The sequence below is a fragment of the Dendrobates tinctorius genome, unplaced genomic scaffold (genome assembly GCF_039654945.1).
Source record: "Dendrobates tinctorius isolate UK_male_01 unplaced genomic scaffold, ASM3965494v1 ptg000070l, whole genome shotgun sequence".
Lineage (NCBI taxonomy): Eukaryota > Metazoa > Chordata > Amphibia > Anura > Dendrobatidae > Dendrobates > Dendrobates tinctorius.
In genome coordinates, this window is record NW_027361738.1 from 87,631,401 (window position 1) to 87,652,242 (window position 20,842).

General features: G+C 48.2%; 1 protein-coding gene across 2 annotated transcripts in view; it reads right to left on the reverse strand.

Moving 5' to 3' along the window:
• The window catches only part of ICA1 (islet cell autoantigen 1), a 140,731-nt gene that overhangs the window by 31,292 nt on the left and 88,597 nt on the right, over nt 1-20,842 (reverse strand). For both annotated transcript variants that reach the window (XM_073582099.1, XM_073582100.1), the window contains one exon: nt 15,048-15,246. In XM_073582099.1, coding sequence (XP_073438200.1) covers nt 15,048-15,246 — 199 coding nt within the window. The remainder of the gene's footprint in view (nt 1-15,047; nt 15,247-20,842) is intronic.

The window sequence follows — 20,842 nt, forward strand, 5'->3', positions numbered from 1 at the left end:
ATGAACTCTGTTAAAAGGAAGGAAACTGTCTCTCTACTGCCACCTATAGGCAGCTACCCTGTATGTCACGGTCTGACAACTATAGCTAATTTACACATCAATACAACAAAAAGGTCTCATCCATCCAAGGATATAAAGTCACAAGGACGGCACACACTGTCCTCTGCCATGAGGCCATTCTACTCAACATGAAGCAACAGCAATGGAAAAAAAAAAATCATCAGTCTACGGCCTGGCGCAGCCTGGAAACGCCATGCCAGCCTTTAGTGTCAAATCAGATCATAGACTTTGCCGCGCCAATAGCTGTGTGACCAAATGTTCCCGTTATGAGGACAGGCGGCGGGAACACTGGGGAATCAATGCAGATCTAGGCGGAAAACAGCAGTGTGGGGGATTCCTGGCACTCGTTCACCGTGCAAAAAACGAGGGGGTTAGGAATGAGGCAACATGTGACCTTGAAAGAAAACGTCTAAATATGCAGGAGGAGAGGGGAAGGCATGAAGAAAGGACGGGGAAAAGGGCATAAAACACAAGGCATAAAAGATTCTGGGTTACTGATGGTCAGAGATGCTGAGGATTAACGGCATTTGCCTCGCTGCGCTCAGTCTCCTGGTTATGATCTTATGACGTGCCCCCATCATATTACTTGTCAGTGCCAGACTATCAGACTTTTCAGAAGATATGATGCCGGATTAAATGATTATCTGCAAAAAGAATGATAATACACTGCTCAAAAAAATAAAGGGAAACCTTAAACAACAGAATATAACTCCAAGTAGATCAAACTTCTGTGAAATCAAACTGTCCACTTAGGAAGCAACACTGATTGACAATCAATTTCACATGCTGTTGTGCAAGTGGAATAGACAACAGATGGAAATTATTGGCAATTATCAAGACACCCTCAATAAAGGAGTGGTTATGCAGGTGGGGAAAACAGACCACATCTCAGTACCAATGATTTCTGGCTGATGTTTTGGTCACTTTTGAATGTTGGTTGTGCGTTCACACTCGTGGTAGCATGAGAAGGACGCTACAACCCACACAAGTGGCTCAGGTAGTGCAGCTCATCCAGGATGGCACATCAATGCGAGCTGTGGCAAGAAGGTTTGCCGTGTCTGTCAACGTAGTGTCCAGAGGCTGGAGGCGCTACCAGGAGACAGGCCAGTACACCAGGAGACGTGGAGGTGACCATAGCAGGGCAACAACCCAGCAGCAGGACCGCTACCTCAGCCTTTGTGCAAGGAGGAACAGGAGGAGCACTGCCAGAACCCTGCAAAATGACCTCCAGCAAGCCACAAATGTGCATGTGTCTACACAAACTGTTTGAAACCGACTCCATTAGGATGGTCTGAGTGCCCGACGTCCACAGATGGGGGTTGTGCTCACAGCCCAACACCGTGCAGGACGCTTTGCATTTGCCACAGAACAACAGGATTGGCAAATTTGCCACTGGCACCCTGTGCTCTTCACAGATGAAAGCAGGCTCACACTGAGCGATGTGACAGACATGACAGAGTCTGGAGATGCCGTGGAGAGCGATCTGCTGCCTGCAACATCCTTCAGCATGACCGGTTTGGCAGTGCGTCAGTAATGGAGTGCGGTGGCATTTCTTTGGAGGGCCGCACAGCCCTCCATGTGCTCGCCAGAGGTAGCCTGCCTGCCATTAGGCATTAGGTACCGAGATGAGATCCTCAGACCCATTGTGAGACCATATGCTGGTGCGGTTGGCCCTGGGTTCCTTCTAATGCATGACAATGCCAGACCTCATGTGGCTGGAGTGTGTCAGCAGTTCCTGCAAGATGAAGGCATTGAAGCTATGGACTGGCCAGCCCGTTCCCCAGACCTGAATCTGATTGAACACATCTGGGAAATCATGTCTCGTTCCATCCACCAACGTTCCGTTGCACCACAGACTGTCCAGGAGTTGGCGGATGCTTCAGTCCAGGTCTGGGAGGAGATCCCTCAAGACAACATCCGCCGACTCATCAGTAGCATGCCCAGGTGTCGTAGGGAGGTCACACACACTAGTGAACATCATTTCCTTGTCTTGAGGCATTTTTTACTGAAGTTGGATCAGCCTGTAATTTGATTTTTCACTTTGATTTTGAGTATCCGTCCAAATCCAGACCTCCATGGGATATTAATTTTGATTTACTTTGATCATTTTTATGTTGTTTTCTTCTTCTCAATGCATGCCACTATGTAATGAATAAAGGTTTGCAGCTGCGATTTCATTCAGTAATATCTACGATGTGGTATCTTAGTGTTCCCTTTATTTTTTTGAGCAGTGTATAATCCAGCGCAGAGGCGGCTGCATTTTATGCTGACGTTTCGCTTTTTTAGTTTTAGCTTTTACTTCCTTTCCATTCAATGACTATTCGATCGGCCAAAACATCTTGTAATCTGGCAACGTTCAGATTAGATGGATGCAGAAGGAAAAAGGAATTTTAAGATACCGATCAGGCATCAAAACATTTGTCGAGAGGGGGAAAAAAAAAACAAACAAAAACCACTGCCAGAAAACTCTGTAGGCAGCTTATCTTCCTTGAGAACAAAAGGAACAGGCATGTTGAAATTAAACATGCGCTGTCCATTTTGTTTTCTCTCCGATTTCTAATGGGGGGGGGGAATGGAGGGAGTTGTCGGACACTGCATATACAAAATATGGTCAGGTAGACCTGCGGAAATAGTTCGGTTAGGCTGACATTCATCTAATGAAAGCAGCCGTCCATCATTTGATCACATCGAGATCCATACATGAGAAATGCAGCGTTGCCATTTAATACATAGAAGGGATGAGTCTTCCAGGGTAAGTTCTCTTTGTCAGATTTTGTCTACTCTGCCTCACAGAATATTGTCCAGAAGGGATTATAACTTCATGAAAAAAAGACTTCACTGCAATAAGTGGCCAATTGTGTGATCTGAAGATTTGGCTCATGTTGGAATAGTGGACTCTGAGGGTGAGAGGACCCTCTCCTTGGAGCGTTAAATCTAACTTGTAATGGTCCAAATCCTGTAATGAAGACCAGCTCCGGTATAACCAGTAGGCATTATAGGCTAGATCTTACGAGAACCACTGAAACTTTCTTCTCATCATCCAATAATCAGAAAAGTCCAAGTTCTGGTCAATGGCTCATAGACACCTGCAGCTTCATGGTTTTGCCCTTGTTGCACTTTCCAAACGGTTTCTATTGAGCATGATAAAAAAAAAATGTAAAAAAAAAAAAAAAAAATGAAAATGAATAGAGGTAGGTCTTTTAAAAAAAAAAAAAAAAAAAAAAAAAAAAAAATATTGCCAACTCCAGATGTGGTCCTGCATTCCCTAACATTGCCCTGAAAACTGAAGGTGGTTTGCTTGGAAGTCTACCAGGTTTTCTTCTTCAGATTCCTATTTTCTTTAGATTTTTTTTTTTTTTTTTTTTTTTTAACTACTATGCTAAAGCTGTCCATATTCAGTAGATTGATGTCAGTCTGTCTTGCTCAACTCTCTGATACACACAAATGTTGTACGGTTCAAACACAGGACTCCTGTTCTTGTGACTGTGGGGATCCCTGCAGTGGGATCACCAGTGATCATTCACTTAACAAGTGTGGGTAGGTAACCAGGGCTGTGGAGTCGGTAAGCCAAACCTGCGACTCCGACTCCGACTCCTCAATTTCCCTTACACCGACTCCGACTCCAACTCCGACTCCGACTCCCACACATATTGCTTATATTTAAGTGAAAAATTTATTGTAGTACAATGTGAATCTCAGACATTTAATCATTTTTATGATCCAATAATCAAGATATTTAGATAGAACAGAATATATATTGGTGTACTACCCGGTTTTCATTCTTTTTGGTACAGATACGATATGGATAGACAGATATGGATAAATGGATAGATAGAGCAGATTTCTAATCTGCTTTTGCTATTGAAAACATTATCTATGAGCTCAAAAACCTTTCAGGTGATGCAGTTTTTTAAAAAGATGATCAGCTTTTGCAGCTGAAAAACGTATCCTCAAAAAACACAGGAAAAACGCTGTGTGTGAATGTAGCCTTAGATCAGGAATAGAACAGCCATTTATAGGACATTTCATAACTTTCCCAAACTCCTATGAAAAAATATTCAGCACATCCTGCATTGAATTACTGTACCCAATTTATTATATATTTTAGGAGTCGGAGTCGGTCCATTTTATACCAACTCCGACTCCACCAAAATGAGCACCGACTCCGACTCCACGACTCCGACTCCACAGCCCTGTAGGTAACAACTTGGAATCATGGGACAGTCACTAAGACAGACATGTCATTGAACAAACTGAAATCTGCCAGTCAAAAGGACCTAACGGTGGTGAAGAAAAAGAATTCAAACTGATGGTGTCGCTGTCAGAGGTAACATCCTCCTGCTGAAAAGAGATGAGTCATGTGCCATACATTCTATAAAGGTACTGTCACACTTAGCGATGTACCAGCGATCCCGACCAGCGATATGACGCGGTCAGGATCGCTGGTACATCGCTAAGTGGTCGCTAGTGAGCTGCCACACAGGCAGATCTCACTAGCGACATCGCAGGGGTCGGGGATCGCTACTTACCTGTTACACCAGGCGATCCTGCGTCCTCCCGCCCGGCTCCACTCGTCGCTCGTCCTCACAGCAGGAAGCCCAGCAGGAAGCAGACGACGAGAAACAGTCCTGAACGTTCTCGCGCGATCAGCGATAACCAGCGGGGGAGCCGGTCGTAGGTAAGTATCAGACACAGAGATATCGCTAGCAATATCGCTATAACGTCACTAGTTACAGCGATATTGCTAGCGATATCTCTTAGTGTGACATGCCCTTAACTCTGTGTCTGCTCACTTCCTTCCCAACAATAAGCTTGCTGGAGGCAAAAAGGAGGCCGCCTTTTTGTAGGACTACTGCATGTACCAGTGCTGCTGCTTGTGGGTCTTGAATCCCAGATTACGTGCTATGTGCGTTTTCTTCTTTTACATTACCCCTTCCATTGCCACGCTTTCTTTTACCAGACATTTAAAAAAACAAACAAACAAAAAAAGCCGGATTACTTACCGGTAATGCTCTTTTAATGAGTCCACGACAGCACCCACTGGAGGTATCGGATCCGCCCCATTTGGAACAGGAAACCCTACAGGAAAGATAAAAGGGGGGCGGTCCGCCTTTCCTCCTCAGTTTTGTATTTCAGAGTACCAGGAGGACCGCCAAGGATTAGGCAATGTCTTTGTATATCTAACTTTACTTATTCATCTTTAGCAGATACACTTTATTATCGATATCTTTAGCAGGGAGGGAAGTGAGCGGGTGCTGTCGTGGACTCATTAAAAGAGCATTACCGGTAAGTAATCCGGCTTTTTACCCTTCGCCACGACAGCACCCACTGGAGAGATTCCAGAGACCATCACCTGAGTGGGACCACCGTGCTAAGGATAGTCCTGCCAAAGCTTAGGTCAGCAGTTGATGAAAGGTCAAGTCTATAGTGATTATAGAAGGTAGAAGGGGATGACCAAATTGCCGCCTTACATATGGTTTCAATTGGAACGTCTCCCCTCTCGGCCCAGGAGGTCGCCATTGCTCTAGTGGAATGCGCTCTGATGCCTTCTGGAGGATTTTCATTTTTTGCGGAGTAGGCTAACCGAATGGCTTCCCTGATCCATCGGGAAATGGTGCTCTTCGTGACTCCGTACCCTTTTTTATGGCCCTGAAAAGAAACGAACAGAGCCCTACACTGCCTCCAGCTCCTAGACCTCTCAATATACTTTAGGACAGTTCTTCTGACGTCTAAAGTGTGGAATTTCTGCTCCTCTGGAGTGGAGGGATCCTCAAAGAAGGTTGGGAGGAGTATCTCTTGAGATCTATGGTATTTTGTTGATACCTTAGGCAGCTATGAGGGGTCTGGCTTTAATAATAACATATCTTGGTATACCTGAAAAAAGGATGGATCTATGGACAGGGCCTGGATATCACCTACTCTTCTAGCAGATGTCAGTGATACCAAGAGGGCCGTCTTGAACGATAAGTATTTGAGGGATATCGTGTCTATCGGTTCAAAGGGTTCCCCCTTCAGGGCGTCTAAGACCAGATTTAAGTCCCATGTGGGGATTGTAGGTATGTGGACTGGTGTTATGCGTTCGCAGGCTGCAATAAATCGTGATATCCACTTATTTCCTGCTATATTATGGCCGTACAGTGCCCCTAATGCAGACACCTGTACTTTCAGTGTGTTTACTGCCAGACCCAAGTCCTTTCCTCTCTGTAGAAATTCTAAAATAGGAACTATCGGGACTTCTGCTGTATGGGGTGCTATATGAAACTGTAGGAACTTCTTCCATATTCTAGTATAAATCTGGGTCGTGGACTGCTTCCTGCTCTGCAGGAGAGTAGCAATCAGTGTTTCAGAAAACCCTCTTGATCTTAGTAGCTGCCTTTCAAATTCCACGCCGTCAAGTGTAAGCTGTCCACTTGGGGGTGGAAGAAAGGGCCTTGGGAGAGTAGGTTGGGAATCGAAGGGAGGACCCAAGGATCTGTCACTGACATAATTCGTAGCCATGAGAACCACGGTCTCTTGGGCCAGAATGGTGCTATCAAGATTACTCTTGCCTTGTCCTCTCTGATCTTCCGAATCACCTGTGGCAGGAGAATCAACGGAGGGAAGGCGTATGCCAGTTTGAACTTCCATGAGGCTTGGAGGGCATCCAGTATGTCTGGGTGATCTGACGGAGACAGGGAAGCAAATGTTTTTATCTGTCTGTCCTCCCTCGTGGCAAAGAGATCCACCTGAGGTTGTCCCCATAAGGCTACTATGTCCTTGAAGATCCGGCGGCTGAGGCCCCACTCCCCTTGCCGAAGCGTGTCGGCTTAAAAAGTCCGCCTCTTGGTTGTTCTCTCCTCTGATATGAAGTGCCGAGAGGGACAACAAATAGCTTTCGGCTAAGTTTAAGATTCTTGCCGCAGAAGACATCAGAGTCTCTGATCGTGTACCTCCCTGTCTGTTTATGTAGGCCACTGTAGTGGTGTTGTCCGACAAGATCCTGACATGTTTCTGTTGGAGCTGTGGAAGAAAATAGTGTAGAGCATAGTATACCGCTGTCAGCTCTTTTAAATTAGACGAGTATTCCCCTTCCTCTCTATTCCACCTTCCTTGACAAAAGCTATTCCCCATATGGGCTCCCCAGCCATGGGGGCTAGCATCGGTGGTTAGGATACAAGATGGTACTATGACCCATGGGACTCCGGAGGATAGATGGTCATCCTCTAGCCACCACTCTAGAGAAGCCAAGACCTCCTGAGTTAAGGTTATCTTGCTCTCGAGGTGACCACCATGTCGCCTGTCCTCTTGGAGGATCTGGTGTTGAAGTGTGCGGACATGATAATGGGCCCACCGGACTGCTGGGGCACAGGAATTTAGCGACCCCAATAGCGACATCGCTTCTCTTAGAGACATGCATGGTCTATCTATGGCTGCCTCTACTTTTCCTTTTGTGAGTGCAATCTTTACCTGAGGAAGTAGACATCTCTGGGTTGTGGATTCTAACTGGAAACCTAAAAACATCTGGAGGGATTGTGGAACGAGTCTGGACTTCTGTATATTGATGATCCAGCCTAGATCCTGCAAAGATGAGATTGCGTCAGCCACACGTTTGGTACATTGGGTGACCGAGTTCCCGATTATTAGGAAGTCGTCTAGGTAAGGTACAATTAGAGTGTCTTTTTGGCGAAGATAGGCCATCACCTCTGCCATCACCTTGGTGAAGATTCTTGGCGCTGTAGAGAGACCGAAAGGCATGGCTGTATACTGAAAATGATGGATCCTGCCTTCGAACACCACTGCGACCCTTAGGTATTTTTGGTATCTATCATGGATAGGAATATGATAGTAAGCATCCTTCAAGTCAATCCCCGCCATTACACAGTTTGGAAAGAGAAGCTTTATGGTGGATCTGATTGATTCCATCTTAAACTTATAATTTTTTATAAACGTATTAAGCTTCCTTAAATTAATAATTGTTCTAAACGTGCCATCTGGTTTAGAAATTAAAAATAAAGGAGAGTAGAAACCTCTACTTTCCTGTCCCTCTGGGACCTCCACTAAAACCCCCTTGGATAATAGGCTCCGAATTTCTTCTTCGAGGGCCTTTTGTTGAACTATGGAGTTAAGGCGGGCTATGAAAAAGAAATCATAAGGGGTTTGAAGGAATTCTATCTTCATTCCCTCTTTAATTATACCTAAGATCCATGGGCTTGAAGTTATTTGTTCCCATTTTGAATAAAAAAATTTTAATCTACCCCCTACTGGTGGGTCTGATTTTTTAATTTTTATTTTCCCTCCGGAATGCTGAACCCTTGAACATGCTACCCTTTTGCTTTTCTTCCTTCGTGGGCCATCTATTTGACCTATCCGTTTGTCTCCTTCTTCCAAACGGTCGTCTTTTAAAGGTTTTCCTATAGAAAGGAATAGAAGAGTCAGGGAATGCCTTCTTCCTCTCCTTTGCTTTGGCGAGTATGTCGTCTAGGGCTTTCCCGAAGAGAAACTCACCCTCGCACGGGGTTGCACAAATCTTAGATTTTGATTGCGCGTCTCCCTTCCAGCTCTTCATCCACAATGCCCGCCTGGCGTTGTTCACAAGAGCTGCCGATCTTGCTGCCAACCGCAGAGTATCCGCCGAAGCATCGGCCATAAAGGCTGCTGCCCCTCTGATCAATGGAATAGCGGCCCGTAGCTTTTCTCTTGACGCCTTCTGCTCGATCTGTTGATCCAATTGGTCCAACCATACAAACATAGATCTGGCGGTGCATGTGCTGGCTACTGCTGGTTTAAATATACCCGTAGTAGATTCCCAAGACCTTTTTAATGCTGACTCTGCCTTACGGTCTAGCGGGTCTGCCAATAATCCTGCGTCCTCTACCGGAATGGTAGATTGTTTAGAGGTAGAGGCTACAACGGCATCAACCTTTGGCACCTTGGTCCATTTTAATAGCTCGTCATCGCTAAATGGATATTTTCTTTTAGAGGCTGATGGGAGAAAACTTCTCTGATCGTGTTTTTCCCACTCTCTTTTTATTAGGGCCTTAACTGCCGGTATCACTGGGAACGCTCTCCTTTTCTTCTCTGCCAACCCCGCAAACATTATGTCTTGTGCGGTTTGGGCACCCCTTGGTTCCTCACACCCCATAGTGCTCCTCACAGATTTGACCAGGTTATCCACACTATCCAGGGGAAAACAAGACCGTCCCTCCAAGTCTGATGACGATGACGAGGATGTGAGTGAGGAATCGGAGATTAACCCCTGTTCTTCCTCTGACTCTGAGCTAAGGGTCATCTGTTTCTTGCTCCTAGTCTCTGAGGGAGTACTGGCGCGGTTGATAGCCTGTATTTCCTCCCTGATTATGGCCCGGATGTCTTTTGACAACATTGCGGACCCCTGCCTAGTCTCTCTGGTGCACTGCTTGCAGAGCTTTTTGGGGTAGGAGTCAGGGAGAGGTTCAGAACATAATGCGCATTCCTTATGCTTAGATTTTTCTTTTTTCTTTGTCTAGAAAGGGAGACCGAGAGGGAGGGGGGGGGGGTAGGAGGTCAGCTTAATAGGCAGAGTATATACTTTGCACACTCACCCAGTGAAGCCTTATTACCGGATCGGATGGCTGAGATCCCGTCCTAGGTCTTGACTCTCCCATCTCGCTCCTGCGACCGGTGTCTGTCCTAGCGTTGCGGTCCCTGGTGGAGCTGCCCCCCGCAGAGTCTCCTGCTGGAGCGTGCGCTTCCGTTGGGGACGATATGGCTCACCACCGCTCAGCTGCGGCGCTGTTTAAATAGATTGCGCGCTCTTTTTTTTTTTTTTTCCTTGTGTCCTCCCCTGGAAGTCGCTCCTCCTCCCCGGGATCACCGCGCATGCGCCGTCGTGCTCTCAGCCATCCTGCCCCGGAAGTTCAACCATTACTTCCGGGGGTCAGGAGCCTCTGCGCCGGCCGGCTACCGCGCCCCCGCTGGTACATGCGGCCCGCGCTTTTTATGTCACCGCCACCGCTGCTCCCTTCTTCGCGCCACTGGCGCACTTACCGCTAGCAGCGGCGGAGCCCTGGTGCCACCCGGCACGCTCCTGGGTGAGACCGGGTGGCCCACCCCAGACCCGGTCATCACCCTCCATACACCAGACGAGGGGGGAGCCGTCTAACGGAGTCTCCCCCGACGCTGCCTCCGGACCGCAGCCCCTGCCGTTCACATGGAGACTGCACAGGCGGCGTGCATGGCCCAGGTATGTTTCCTGAAGGATCGTGGCTCCGTTTGGAACAGGAAACCAAAACTGAGGAGGAAAGGCGGACCGACCCCCTTGAATCTTTCATGTAGGGTTTCCTGTTCCAAATGGGGCGGATCCGATACCTCCAGTGGGTGCTGTCGTGGCGAAGGGTAAAAAAAACAAAACACTGGATGATACGGTGTTTATGTGAACTTTTTTGTCTAGTTTTGGGCTGTCCATCACAGCAACCCTTTTCGGAGGGAACAATATTTATAAAATGGTTAACTATCCATGCCAATGAACCACTATGGAAGGAAGGATTGGGGACAGGCTGTCCTGCATAACAGAGGACTGATGCATTCACAAATTTCAATGATGCAATCTCCTGCTCCTTTCCCACCGACAGTCATGTAATACTCCACGACCACGACTCTAGCTCGCTGCACCAGGCGGCTTGAAGGGCTTTAATCCATCTGCCATCGATCACATGACCTGTCATTTCTCAGGTTTTGGCGGTGAGTACTGCAGCCTCCTCCTGGGTGACCTCTAATTCCCTTTCCTGCATAATTGAACAGATGAAGAGACATCTCAGAGGTACGCAGCAATCGGCGAGCGCTGATGTAATCTCTTCCACCCGAGAAATTCCTATATTTAACCTGCAAGTTCAATCAATGCGGCTCTGAGAGCAGAGGAGGCAGATCCTGCGGGGGAGGCCGGCACCTCTATGTCTGAACTTACCGAAGTGTCGGTGGTGGCTGTAGCATGCAGTCACCGTGTAGTAATTGCTCACTTCTTGTCTTCATTCATTTCTCCTGTTCTGATCTTGGGGGGCAGCTGTCGCCTTCTGTGAATCCTATGCTTTAGTGATTCATCATTTACACATGTAATTTTATTCTTTACTCACCTCCGGAGCTGCATTCAGCCACTTGGTCGCATGTCTGAGGCTACTCAGAACCGAAATTATGGACAAAGTTTAAATGCGAACTGAGAAAAACTTAGAAAAGCAGCCCCTCTTCATCCAGAAGAGCATTTGTGGGGTCAGACCCTGATGTTGGTGGGAAGCAAGGGTCACAAGCTCCATTAGGCTGTGTTCACACACAGCGTTTTTTAGCGGTTTTTACCGCGGTTTTCACTATAAAACAAGCTTCCCAGTCATTTCTATGCATTTTGCACTTTTTGTGCACATTGATGCGTTTTGTACCGCGAAAAAACCGCATCGCGGTAAAAAACGCAGCATGCTAATTAATTTTGCGGATTATTCCGCAGTTTTGGCTTCTTCCATGCATTTTGAAACCGCTGCGGAAAAACCCACATCAAAACCGCGCAAAAACCGCCGCGGAAAAATAGGTGCGGTTTCTGGGAAGGGAGTCAGGTTTTCAAGCAGAAATTTTCTGCTACGTGCGCACTTAGCCTTAAAGGATGCGGCTGAGGTCCGGGCTCTGTGCGGCCGCCCATGCTCTCCCACCCATGTCTGTATGGAGCTTGTGCACTGGGCACAGTCATAGGGGACAGATAAGGGTCTTCCCTAAACTGTTCCCACAAAGCTGAAGATACAATTCTCCATAATGTCTTGTGCTGAAGGATTAAGATTTCCCTTCCTAAGGGTCCGAGGCCGTCCCCTGATAACATCCCCATAGCATTATCCTCCTCCACCATCTGTACAGGGGCACAGCGCAGTCAGGGGGAAACGTCCTCCTGGAATCACCAAACCCAGACTCCTGCATCAGACGCAGATAGAGAAGTGTGATCCGTCACCGCACAGAACACGTCTCCTCCACGTCCAGTGGTGGCGGCTTTACACCACTCCATCCGACGCTCGGCATTGTGCTTGGTGATGTACGGCTGCATGCAGATGTTCCGTCATGAAGCTCCTGGCGGGGGCGTAGTGTTTGTGATGATGAGGTCTGGACTCTGCAGTTATGAGATCAGCGTTGGTGACTTTTCCGCCCTCAGCACTTGGCCCCCTATTCTGTAATGTAACGGGGTCTCCACTTCGTGGCGGAGTTCATGCGGTTCCTTCCACTTCTCAATAATATCACTCGCAGGTGATGGGGGAAGATTCAGGAGGAAGAAATGTCATGAACGGACTTGTTATATCAGTGACTCCTATTATGTGACCGGTGAGTTCTGGACCACTGGACGCTCTATCACATGGTAGTAAAGGCGACGGCTACAAATTTTTGTTGCCATTTATCACATCACACTGTTATTAATGCAACCCAAATGTGTTCATTTTTTTTTTTTTAAATGTTAAAAAACCTGACGCTTACACGAGAAGGTGAATGCTATAGAAGGAATCAGATTTGCCATTTCAGTAATCCACAAAGTTCAGTGATTTTATATAGTTAACCATGGTCAGACCATTAGCCTGGGGTAGTGCTTCTCCAAAGGCCAGCAATGATGGGAGTTGTAGTTCTGCAACAATCATGTTGAAGACCAGGAGCCCAGACCCTTAGATAATGGGGGGGGGGGGGGACACAGAGTGATACTATAGACCAACATCGCCACCTGCAGTCCACAACTCAGATTGCAATTACTTAGACGTTGTGGAGGCTAAATAATTTATGGACCGGACGTCACAAACGAAGTCAGATGCGTCTGGCTCTAGATACAAATACTAGAACAATCACTATTAGCAGTGAGTCATAAATAGAAATGATAGAGTAAAAGGACGGGAAACCTGCGGTGTATCGCAGTAGCAGCATTGTGGACGAGAGGTCATGAAATCTCACCCAAATGCGGCATGGAAGGAAAAAAAAAAAAAAAAAAAAAAAAAAAAAGATGGCGAAAAATGGAGGGTTTGTGGATTTGGCATCTGTAGTTTATTTTCTATTGTGGACTTTCATTGTTGATTTTACCTCTTGCAACGGGGAGGAGGACATCTACAGTAAATCTTTACAAAGTGAAATCCATAGGATGAGATTTTGTTGCACATGTACATGTCCGCACCAGACTGACATACTGAAGATTTCCCTGAGATTTAGCAGTGCAGATTCAAAATATTTTCTGCAACAGAATGTGCCAAAACTTTGCACAATTTGGGGAGGTTTTAGCCACGTGCAGATTCTGTCCCGAATGGAAGCACCCAACGGAAAGATCCAGGAACACAGGGCTGCTTCCCCGTCACAGAAAAAAAAAAAAAAAAAAAAAAACAACCCACACACACAACACATTGCGGGTTCTTTTCACCATATAATGTACAGAAAGACGGAAAAAAAAAAATCCAAAATACTGTTAAATTATAAAAAAAAAAAAAAAAACACAAAGATCACTGTTTTTTCTGTGGAGTCTTTTCACAGTGTGTAATAAGTAGTGAAATTGATAAAAAAAAAACAAAAAAAACAACAACATGATTATTCGGCTCAGTACCATTGCATTGATATTAAAGTTTTATAGTGTATATATATTAGTTTCCAAGAGTAAAAGGTTGCGACCTTTTACTCTTGGAAACTACTATCGTCTCGCTACGAGGTCAAGCACCCGGGAGTCCTGGATGTGAGCTCTCCGCCTGCTGCCAGCCATGGACCTTAGCACGGTAACAGCGGTGCTGCCCGCTTTCTTGCATTGTGTATATATATTAGTTTAAAAAGATTCTGGATGATTCTGTGAGTGAATGGGAGAAGGTGATGGTCAGAGGAGATAAAAATTGAGCTCTTTGGAATTAACTCAACTCGCCGTGTTTGGAGGAAGAGAAATGCTCTCTATGACCCAAAGAACACCATCCCCACTGTCAAGCATGGAGGTGGAAACATTATGTTTTGGGGCTTTTTCTCTGCTAAAGGCACAGGACTACTTCACCATATTAATGGGAGAATGGATGGAGCCATGTACCGTAAAATCCTGAGTGACAACCTCCTTCCCTCCGCCAGAGAATTAAAAATGGGTCAAGGCTGGGTCTTCAAGCAAGACAATGACCCAAAACATACAGCCAAGGCAACAAAGAAGTGGCTCAAAAAGAAGCACATTAAGGTCATGGAGTGGCCTAGCCAGTCTCCAGACCTTAATCCCATAGAAAACCTATGGAGGGAGTCAAAGCTCCGTGTTGCCAAGCGACAGCCTCAAAATCTTAATGAATTAGAGATGATCTGCAAAGAGGAGTGGAGCACAATTCCTCCTGACATGTGCGCAAACATCATCATCTACAAAAAAAAAGTCTGACTGCTGTGCCTGCCAACAAGGGTTTTGCCACCAAGTATTAAGTCTTGTTTGCCAGAGAGATCAAACACTTATTTCTCACTGCAAAACGCAAATAAATTTATATAATCTATACAATGTGATTTTCTGGATTTTATTTTTGAAATTCTCTATTTGTTAAAATTAACCTACCTTTAAAATTATAGACTGCTCATGTCTTTGTCAGTGGGCAAACTCACAAAATCAGCAAGGAATCAAATACTTATTTCCCCCACTGTATGTGTGTATGGCTGGGTTTTACAGGGGCACCAATATGGTAGCACCTAGGGTCTTTATTAGGGCTAAGCAGCTCTGGTAACCCATCGGCGCCCCATTTAAGTAGTTAAGACTCCAGTCATAGCTGTCAGAGGCGGGTAGGTCAGCTCTTGCGCCCTCACCGTATATCTGCACCAGACGTGCGATATAAGGAAGAGGTTAAACAGAGCAGAGCTGCAGCATTAAACACGGCTCCCGGAAATCCGTGATGCTCTTTCTGGGAGAAAGCGGCCATATTTTTCTAATTGTATATCTCCTTTAACTTAAGAAAATCATTAATGCGGCCTTCGTTTCCATAAAATACATTAAATTTGGGATCTGCTAACATATAAGAATTATTAATTGTTTAAATTACCTTTCTGAATTTTTCCATTTGCTTGTACGTATCGGGGTCCAGCTCTTGCGACACGTCTTTCATCCACAGCAGCACCCCCCGATATTCGGTCCTGGTCTGCTCCATGCGATTGACAGTCAACCAGCAGTCGGATATTGCTCGGTAGCGGAAGGTCTCCACCTCTTGATGAAGCCGAGATAATGGGCTTCTCAGGGCCAACCTGAAAGAGTCCGGAGACAGGTCACAAGCTTCTCTATGTGTTCCGGGAAGGACGACTACTCGTTTATGTATGGAGAGAAAAGGAGATTTTTGTGTACTCACCGTAAAATCTCTCTTAGCCTCTGATTGGGGGACACAGAACCATGGGTGTTATGCTGCTGTCCACTAGGAGGCGACACTATGCATAATCTGAAAAAGATTAACTATGGCTCTTCCTCTGCAGTATACACCCCTGGATGGCGTTAGCCTTCTCCAGTTTTGTGCAAAAGCATTAGGAGGAACATAACAGAAATAACATAACCATGCCTGTAAGAAGGCCACTATGTATGAGCTCAAAGAACAATATGAGAACTCAACAGTAACAACGGCCCGTAAGGGAAACAGGGTGGGAGCTGTGTCCCCCAATTAGAGGCTAAGAGATTTTACGGTGAGTACACAAAAATCTCCTTTACTCTGTCGCCTCATTGGGGGACACAGAACCATGGGACGTCCCAAAGCAGTCCCTGGGTGGGAAGCAATGGACGAATATTCTGCAGACAGGTCCCTAAACTTGGGGCACCGCCCCCTGCAGAACCCGTCTACCCAGGCTCGCGTCCGCTGAGGACTGGGTATGAACTTTGTAGTGTTTAGTAAATGTGTGTAGGCTAGTCCAAGTGGCCGCCTTACACACTTGTTGTGCCGAATGGCCCAGGAGGCCCCTACCGCCCGTGTAGAGTGTGCCGTAATACCGTCCGGAAGAGAATTTTTAAGGCGGTAAGCCTCTTGTATGGTGGATTTGATCCACCTGGCAAGTGTAGCTTTGGAAGACGGCAGACTCTGGCGGACGCCTTCCGGAAGAAGGAAAAGGGAATCACACTTCCGGAAGGGCGCAGTCCTAGACACATATATACGCAAAGCCCTGACGAGGTCAAGCGTATGCAGAGCCTTCTCCACTCTATGAACCGGAACCGGGCAAAGGGATGGCAGTGAAATTTCCTCATTGAGGTGGAAGTTGGACACAACCTTTGGAAGGAAGGATGGGACCGTACGGAGAACTACCTTGTCCTGGTGAAAAGCCAGGAAGGGCCGTCTGCAGGAGAGTGCTGACAGTTCAGACACCATGCGTAGCGAGGTGATTGCCACCAGAAAGACCACCTTCTGGGATAGAAGGCGGAGTGGGACTTCCCTAAGGGGTTCGAAAAGTGGTCCCTGCATTGCTGTCAGGACCAGGTTGAGGTCCCACGTTTCTAGTGGACGTCTGTAGGGGGGAACCAATCGGGAAACCCCCTGAAGAAAAGTCCTTACTTGCGGCTTGTTAGCAATGCGTCTCTGAAAAAGCACTGAGAGTGCTGACACCTGGCTCTTAAGCGAGCCCAGGGACAGCCTGGCGTCCAGACCCGATTGGAGAAAACCAAGTACTTTGGGGAGGGAATAAGGGAGTGGGATCTGGCCGCGAGATTCGCACCAGGTAAAGAAGGCTCTTCAGGTACGGTAATAAATCTTGGTGGAGGCTGGCTTCCGTGCCCTGATCATGGTTCCAATGACGTCCGGTGAGAGCCCTGCCTGGGTTAGAACCCAGGTCTCAAGGGCCACGCCGTCAAATTGAGAGCCCCTGAGTTCTGGTGGTAGAACGGGCCTTGTGACAGAAGATCGGGACGGTCGGGGAGACGCCAGGGGGCATCTGCTGTAAGTTGTACGATGTGGGCGTACACGTCTGGGCCAGTCCGGCGCGATTAGGATGGTTGGAACTCCCTCGTTTGATCTTCCTCACCACTCTGGATATCAGGGGGGAGAGGTGGAAAAATGTACAGAAGCTGGAACTGGGTCCAGTCCTGAACCAGGGCAACTGCTCCGAGCGACCGCGGATCGTGTGTCCTGGCCATGAAATTGGAGACCTTGGCATTGAGATGGGATGCCATTAGGGCCACGTCCGGGGTCCCCCAGCGATGGCAGATCTGGCGAAAAATTTCGGGATGGGAGAGACCACTCTCCCGAGTCCATTCCTTGTCTGCTGAGGAAGTCGGCTTCCCAGTTGTCCACACCCGGAATGTGGACCGCAAAGAGTACCGACCCCGTGTCTTCCGCCCAGTGGAGGATGTGTGTCACGTCTCTCATCGCCTGAGTACTGCGGGTCCCGCCTTGGTGGTTCACATATGCCACCGCCGTGGCATTGTCCGACTGTACTCTGATATGAGAGGCTGCCAGTAAGTGACGAAAGGCTCTCAACGCCAGGAGGATGGCCCGAATCTCCAGGATGTTGATGGGCATGTTCGCTTCCACTGGTGACCACTTGCCCTGTGCCCTGTGATGTAGGTGCACCGCACCCCAACCAGTCAGGCTCGCGTTGGTGGTCAGGACCTTCCATTGACCTGTGAGAAAGGATTTCCCCGTTACAAGCGAGGTTGGCTTGAGCCACCGGTGCAGGGACCTCCTGGTTGACGATGTTAGCTGGAACTCCCTGTCGAGGGAAAAAGGTTTCCTGTCCCAGAATGGCTAGCTGAAGAGGCCTGAGGTGAAACTGGGCAAATGGGACTGCTTCCATTGCTGCCGCCATCCTGCAGAGGACTCTCATGGCAAACCGGAGAGATCGGGGGGGGGTCCGCGGAGGAGGATGCGAACTCCTAGACGGAGAGCCAGTGTCTTGTCCTTGGGAAGGAGCACCAGACCCCGGGAGGTATCAAATAGCATCCCCAGGAAGGTCAGAGACTGACTCGGGGTAGTTGATGACTTTTGTAGGTTGACTAACCTGCCCAGGCGACTCAGTGTCGATTGTGATTGAGACGCTGAGCTCGCAGTCCTTGAAGGTGGAAGCCTTGATGAGGAGATCGTCCAGGTATGGAACGACTACTATGCCTCTGGAGTGTAGAACGTCCATGGTGGCTGCCATGATCTTGGTAAACGTTCTGGGAGCCGTGGCGAGTCCGAACGGGAGAGCCACGAACTGGTAGTGGTCCTGGTCGATTGCGAACCTGAGAAATCTCTGATGGGTGGGAGCAATCGGTATATGCAGGTATGCGTCTTGTATGTCTATGGAGGCGAGATATTCTCCCTTCTCCATGGACGCAATGATGGACCGAAGGGACTCCATGCGAAAATGACGAACCCGTACATATTTGTTGAGTTGTTTTAGGTCCAATATGGGCCGTACGCTGCCTCCTTTCTTGGGGACTACGAATAGATTGGAGTAGAACCCTCGGAAGCGCTCGGCCGCGGGAACCGGTACTATGACTCCTGCTTGAAGAAGGGAGGAAATCGCTTGGTGGAAGGCACGAGCCTTGGCTGGCGGTTTTGGGGGAACACAGAGGAAGAACTGGTTCGGTGGGTTGGAAGTGAACTCTATCTTGTATCCGGAAGACACTAGTCCCCTGACCCACCTGTCTTCTGTAATAGGCAGCCAGACTTGCTGAAAGAGCAAAAGTCGTCCGCCTACGGGTGGGGTGTCTTCCGGAGTTCGTGAGTCATGATGAGGAGAAAGTCTGAGGTTTTCCTCCTTTGGGCTTTGACTGGCCTGCTTTTGACTGCCAGGTCTTGTCCGGCCTTTGCGTCGACCGTGAGTTGTCCCTGCGTGGGGAACGGTTACGATTTTGTGCTGGACGCGAGACGGACCAACCCGAAGAATTCCGAAAGCATCGGAATCGTCTTTGGTTACGCTTTTTGTAAGTGCGTTTAGGTTTTAGTTGAGGGAGAGAGGTACTCTTACCCCCGGTGGCGTTGGATATCATTGTGTCCAACTTTTCACTGAAAAGCCGCCCACTGAGGTACAGGAGGTGCGTGAGGGACTTCTTTGAGGCCGCGTCCGCTTTCCATTCCCGCAGCCAGAGAATATGCCGAATCGTGATGGCGTTTGATGCTATCTCAGCTACACCCCTTGCTGAATCCAGAGCTGCATGAAGCATGTAATCTGCTACAACTGCTATTTGAACCGCTTGGTCCGACAGCTCAGGAGTTGGTGCTTGGAGGCCAGTTTGTAATTTTTTGGTCCAAGCCAGAATGGCTGTGGCAGCCCAAACTGAAGCGAAGGCGGGAGCCAGGGAGTCCCCTGCAGCCTCGAAAATTGAACGAGTCATGCGTTCTACCTGCGTCCCTGAGGGTTGAGCTATCTGGCAGTGAGAGGAGGGTCTGTGCTGCTAGTCTAGAGACTGGGGGGTCCACTTCGGGTGGATCTATCCATTCTTGGGTGTCCTTCTGCGGGAAGGGGTACCTTGCCTCCAAATATTGGCGAATTTCTTCTCAGGCTGTGAGAACTGCTTGTTAAGGATCGCCTTAAATTCTGGGTGATTAGAGAAGATCTTAGGCGGTTTCAGAACACCTTCAAAGGAAATCTTGTGTTCTAGGGCCTCCGGGGGCGGATCAGAAATATCCAGCACCCGATAGATGGAAGAGATTACGTCCTCAACTAGCGCTGTATTGCTAGGGGGAATTGGGATCAGGGACCCCTCCGTTTCGTTGTCGGAGTCACAGATGCCTTCCGAATCGTGTGTATTGCTGAGGCGTCCCCTGGTGGGTGAACTGGGGTGGAGGTCTTCTGTGGTCGGGGATCGCTGTGGAGATCTGCGTTGTCTGTCCCTGGTAGGGGACGGTCTAGGTGACCTGGAACTACGGTGTCTCTCCCTAGAGGGGGATGACCGTGTGCTATGGGATGACGCAGATGAACGCGACCTGTGGGTCCGCTTACTTCTGTATGTGCCCGGAACGGCATGCCCGAGTCGAACTCTCCCTTTGCTGGGTAACATTCATAGCCGAGGCATGACCCTGCAGAGCCTGAAGCAATGTGGAGGTTTGGTTATCTATAGACTGCGTCATAGATTGCGACATCTGAGTAGCCCATTCCGGCGTGGTAGCAGACACCGAAGCATTGGTAGGGGCTTCTTGGGGTTCTGACTCAGTAGTCTGGATACAGTCCCGGCAGTGCGGGTACGTGCTGCCACTGGGGAGAGTAGTTCTGCAGGCTGTGCAGAATGCATAAAAAAAAAAAAACAAACAAACAAAACAGTACTGCCTGGTTCTCTTGGGCCTTGAGTCCGGCATAGTGCACGAGAGGGATGGTTATGCAGAGGGGCCTAAGGGTGTGCGCACACGCTGCGGATTGGGGTGCGGATTCATCCGCGCGGATTTTATAAAATCCGCAGGTGAAACCGCACGTCAAAAGACCTGCAGTTTTACCTGCGGATTGCTCTGCGGTTTGGCCCTGCGGTTTTTCATCTCCTCAATGGAGGAGATGGCAAACCGCAGCAGAATCCGCAGAAAGAACTGACATGTCAATTCTTTCTGCGGATTGAAAACCGCGGAAAATTCCGCACCGTCTGCACTGCGGTTTTTGATTCCCATAGGGAATCGTGGTACTGTACACCACAGCAAAAACTACTGCGGGTCCGCAGCCGCCAAATCCGCTGCGAAACCGCAGCATGTGCACACACCCTTACAGGGGTGGCTATGCAGAGGAACCTATAGGGGGCCTTATAGGAACATGGAATCACAGCCGAGTAAGAACCCCAGCTGTGATCTTACCCCCACCAGTGTGCCCCTAGGTCCAGCGCCGAAGATCCACAGTCCTGTGCCTCCCTCCACACACTGGCTGGCCTGGACGATATGCAGGGTTAATATTGTCCTGCAGCAGA